This window comes from Mus caroli, unplaced genomic scaffold (genome assembly GCF_900094665.2).
Source record: "Mus caroli unplaced genomic scaffold, CAROLI_EIJ_v1.1 scaffold_10885_U2_1, whole genome shotgun sequence".
NCBI lineage: Eukaryota > Metazoa > Chordata > Mammalia > Rodentia > Muridae > Mus > Mus caroli.
This window is the reverse complement of record NW_018391165.1, coordinates 22,378-27,608: the sequence shown is the minus strand read 5'-3', so window position 1 is coordinate 27,608 and position 5,231 is coordinate 22,378. Positions and strand designations below refer to the sequence as shown.

Below are 5,231 nucleotides of genomic sequence, written 5' to 3'. Positions count from 1 at the left end.
TGCCAATCCATGAGCATGGGAGATCTTTCCATCTTCTGAGATCTTCTTTAATTTCTTCCTTCAGAGACTTGAAGTTCTTATCATCCAGATCTTTCACTTCCTTTGAGTCACACCAAGGTATTTTATATTATTTGTGTCTATTGAGAAGGGTGTTGTTTCCCTAATTTCTTTCTCAGCCTGTTTATTCTTTGTGTAGAGATAGGCCATTGATTTGTTTGAGTTAATTTTATATCCAGCTACTTCATTGAAGCTGTTTATCAGGTTTAGGAGTTCTCCAGTGGAATTTGTAAGATCACTTATATATACTATTATATCATCTGCAAAAAAGTGATATGTTGACCTCTTCCTTTCCAATTTGTATCCCCTTGATCTCCTTTTGTTGTCTAATTACTTTGGCTAGGACTTCAAGTACAAAGTTGAATAGGTAGGGAGAGAGTTGGACAGCCTTGTCTTGTCCCTAATTTTAGTGGGATTTCTTCCAGCATCTCACCATTTACTTGATGTTGGCTACTGGTTTGCTGTAGATTGCTTTTAACATAGTAAGGTATGGGCCTTGAATTCCTGATCATTACAAGACTTTTACTAGGAATGGGTGTTGGATTTTGTCAAATGCTTTCTCTTCATCTAACGAGATTATCATGCGTTTTTGTCTTTGAGGTTTTTTTATGTACTTGATTACGTTGATGGATTTCTGTATATTGAACCATCCCTGCATCCCTGGGATGAAACCTACTTGGTCAGGATGGATTGTTGTTTTGATGTGTTCTTGGATTCAGTTAGGGAGAACTTTATTGAGGATTTTTGCATTGATATTCATAAGGAAAATTGGTCTGAAGTTCTCTATCTTTGTTGGGTCTTTTTGTTGTTTAGGTATCAGAGTAATTGTGGCTTCATAGAATGAGTTAGTACATTCTGTTTCTATTTTGTGGAATAGTTTGTGAAGAACTGGGATTAGATCTTCTTTGAACGTCTGATAGAACTCTGCACTAAACCCATCTGGTCCTGGGCTTTTTTTGGTTGGGAGACTATTAATGACTGCTTCTATTTCTTTAAGGGATATAGGACTGTTTAGGTCATTAACCTGATCTTGATGTAAGTTTGGTACCTGGTATCTGTCGAGAAACTTGTCCATTTCATCCAGGTTTTCCTGATTTGTTGAGTATAGCCTTTGTAGAAGGACCTGATGATGTTTTGGATATCTTCAGGATCTGTTGTTATGTCTCCGTTTTTATTTCTGATTTTGTTAATTAGAATGCTTTCCCTGTGCCCTCTAGTGCGTCTGGCTAAGGGTTTGTCTATCCTGTTGATTTTCTCAAAGAAACAGCTCCTCATTTTTTTTTTTTGATTCTTTGAATAGTTCTTCTTGTTTCTTGGTTGATTTCGCCCCTGAGTTTGATTATTTCCTGCTGTCTACTCCTCTTCTTTCTCCCCCCCTCTATTTCTCACTCTCTGCATTTCTCAGATTCTACTCCCTCAACTCCACTCCCAATGCCCTAAGTAAACTCTATTCCATACTGTAGCCATCCTATGAAAGTTAGCTCAAGGGGAAATTACTGCCCTCATGGGCCCACAGAGGCACCCCCTTCTACCTCAACCAAACTGCACCTCTACCAAACATATTCTGATTATTTCTTTCTTTTCTTTTTATAAAACACAAAACTTCAGGCTACTTTATTAGGCTAAATGTTCCCTTTACTGAGGTAATTGTTTATTTAGGATATGTTTTGTCATCCGCCAATATTCCAACAGGTACACACACACACACACACCCACCCACACACACACCCACACACGCACACACCCATGCATACACTTAGGACATAAGGAGAGGAGTAGTGTGTGGTGTGTGGGGGTAGTTTCTGCGTGTCTGAGGGATATGTGAATGGTTATGATTAATGCATACATGCATGAAATTTTCAAAGAATAAATAGCTGCCTGTCAGTGGCACAGATCTGCAGTAGACTTCCAGAGGAACACTGGCAGCCACAGTAAACAGAGCAGGCAGAAGCACACACTTAGAAACCCAGCAATCCCATGGTCTCAGGAGCATCCACTACAATGTGGAAATACCTAGTGGACAGATGGGAGTGACAGAGAAACTGAATAGCTTGATCATTTTGAAGAGATCTAGAATTAGAAATATGAGGGTATATCCTGCTGAGACAATCCAGCCTTGGACTTGAGGCCATGGCAATATCCCAGTTTACACAGGGCCTGAGGATTTCCGGTGCTGTGGCCATGAATCAGCATGGAACTCTGTCCATGTGTCTTGCCCATATTACCACTAAAAATCAGTTCGATATCTCTGGTCTGGACTGTAACCTTGGCACACAGTTCAACGGATGTGCAGAGCTGATCCCACTTTTCACCTGCTGCAGCCCTTTGGAGAATATGTTCAGCACCTCAAATGTGCATCATAGTAGAACTTACACCTGTGGTGAGGTTATAGGTGAGCCATCCTAGAGTGTGAGAGTGTGTGTGTGACAGTGAATTGAGAGAGCTGTCCCTGCCACTCACCTTCTGTGAGGCATCTCATCCTCACCACCTGAGGAAGTCAGGAGAGCTGGCATAGGAGTCAGGAGTATGGGAGTACCTTCTCCATCCCTAACCAGCTGTAGCATTCAGGAAAATGGACCCATCATCTTGACTGGGAACTACAGTAGAGCTGGCTCTGTTCTCCTGGGTGAGCCATAAGATCTGGAAATCTGACTGTGTGCCTTGCTGTCTGAAGCACTGGGTCATGCAACTGGGCAATGCTGGAGAACTTGCTCTCATGGTGCAGAAACAATATAGTTATCCAGATGCTCAACTCAGTTACCAAATAATTCCAGATCCCCAACATCTATCTAATTTATAAACTTCTAGAACATGGGAAAAAGCTGGTCCTGCAGATACAAAACTGCAGGATATCCATGACAAAGGGCAATGAATGACAGTTGTCTCAGTGAGGATCCAGTATTGATGGTATAATTGAATCCGGATGCCTTGAAATGATGCATTGAAATGAACCTTTGCAAGCAAAATGTGTGGCAAAAGGGTACACAATGAGAAATATTGTGATATACAACAGCTTCCCCAATGAAATATTTTGCTTTTTTTTAACACTTTTTTTAAAGTTTTTGTCTTTTATTTTCAATTGGCTGGAGGATATAAGGACCAAGGGTAGATACAAAAGGAAAAAGATATGAGTAGAGATGTGTTGCCAAGGTGAATTTCATAAAAAATTATGAAAAGTAAAAAATAATACTTTTATTTAATCTATTTAGCAATAAAAGTGTAGAACCCTTTTCTTTCTATAATACAAAAATGTTAGAGCTTATTTTTTATTCAGAATGAGCGATTTCTTTCTGAGCTGGCACTTGGGCTTTAGTTCCATATACATATATAAAAAGCCTCTGTGTAAGTGTGTAAATAGATTAGACAGATTATTAGGAATAACAAGAAAGTATGTGATAATGAATGCATAGTATGAACATATGTGTGTTTATGAATATTTGCTTAGGAAAAAAAATTCCTTCTGCAAGACTGACTCACTACTTGTGGTTTAATAAAAGTTTATTGGCCTAAACCTCCTTCCAACCAAGCAAGCTAGAATTCAGGTTTCTGGGCAATATAGAAAAAGAGTCCAGAAATTAATTCTTTACATAATACTTTGCTATTCTACAAACATTGTTAATCATGCAAACCAGCAGTTTTTAACCTTAGAATAAGGAAGGAAGTTTTTAGGTTAGTTTAGAAGCTATCAACACACATTCAGTATCGTTAGAGAGCTATAAGGCCAGAAATCATCAGTCGTGAAAACTCTCAAGAGACCATCCGTCCTTAGAACACATTGTATGTCCAATGCTTCATCTGTCTACCGGCTAGGATTTTGGAAAAGGAATAGAGATTTATAGAACATTCAAGGAAGAACAGCCGACTCTGCTTTTAAGAATTAAACTCAAATACTTTGGAAGTTTTAAGGATTCCTAAGCCTCTAGAACTTCTATATACTTTATATTTTCTCTCTTTTAATTATATTCAATAAAATGTAAAAATATATACATAGATGGAATAATTTCAAATATCCAAAAATTATCAATGAAAGACTTCAAAAGTATGCTTAAACTATTTTAAGAATTGCATTGGTGTACAAGGACCAGGTATATGATATTTATGAATAACACTAAAAAAAAGAAAAGAAAATAATAACAATTTAGCCACAGCACACCACAGCATTTATTTATAGGAATGTCCAAATCAGAAGAATGGGAATTGGCTGATTCTAAACTGCTCACAAGAATACTAGCTGAAGGAACAGGGTCACTTAAATTGGAAATAGAAATAGTTTTATCTCTAAGAAGCAAACAAGTTTTCAAGGCAGCTCAGCTATTCCCTAGATTACAGACAGTAATGGCTCATTTGATACTAAGGACATACAAGTTTAGGTAGTTTGCTCCTGAAATCCATGACTCATGGGAAGTGTTTTGCTAAAATAACTGATATGTAGAAAATATACCAAAACAGTGGGCAGAACTAGTGAGTAATACGGAAAGAAGAGGGTCTCTCATGTGACAGTCAGCTGATATGTAGGGTAAGGATTGTCTTTCTGGAAATAACCATGCCAATGTTGCAGTACCACTTCTGCTCATAATGAAAAACAGCAAAGGATAATTGTATGCTAAATATTTTATTGACATCATTCTGCTATAGGAATGGAATTGAATTCATCTGTCTTGTCTTCACCTGAAATAAATAAATAAATAAATAAATGAATGAATAATAAATAAACAGACAAACAAATAAACAAATACACAAACAATGTCTGGAAGCAGAAAGAAACAATGCATAATTTCAATGACCTAAATATCTTTTGATAACTCTGTTAGAGTTTGACAGTTGACTGAGAGTGAATTTGAATAACATACACCATAGAATTATAAAGACTATTCATATTTTGAATATATCCATGATCTATGTCTCTAGGAACAGTGTGGTCATCACTGGAATTTGGAGCATGGAAAGAAGAATGAGGCATTTAATTACCTTCTCTCTGGTAAGGAAAAAGATGGTTATGCAAAAAGTGACCATAGGTAACTTGGTTGTTCATTTTTTCCACGCTGGGGTGGGCCTTGTTGGTTTCCAGGCTGAGGGGGTCCCTGAGGGCCTCCCTGTGGGGGTGGTCCTTGTTGGTTTCCAGGCTGAGGGGGTCCCTGAGGACCTCCCTGTGGGGGTGGGCCTTGTTGGTTTCC

General features: G+C 38.1%; 1 protein-coding gene across 2 annotated transcripts in view; it reads right to left on the bottom strand.

Moving 5' to 3' along the window:
• Positions 1-5,231, bottom strand: part of LOC110289047 (proline-rich proteoglycan 2-like) — a 15,803-nt gene that overhangs the window by 7,684 nt on the left and 2,888 nt on the right. The window contains exon 5 of one of the 2 annotated variants that reach the window (XM_021155252.1): positions 5,139-5,195. In XM_021155252.1, coding sequence (XP_021010911.1) covers positions 5,139-5,195 — 57 coding nt within the window. Of the gene's footprint in view, positions 1-5,051 lie in introns of those variants that run through there. The other variant, XM_021155253.1, reaches the window with a different exon arrangement.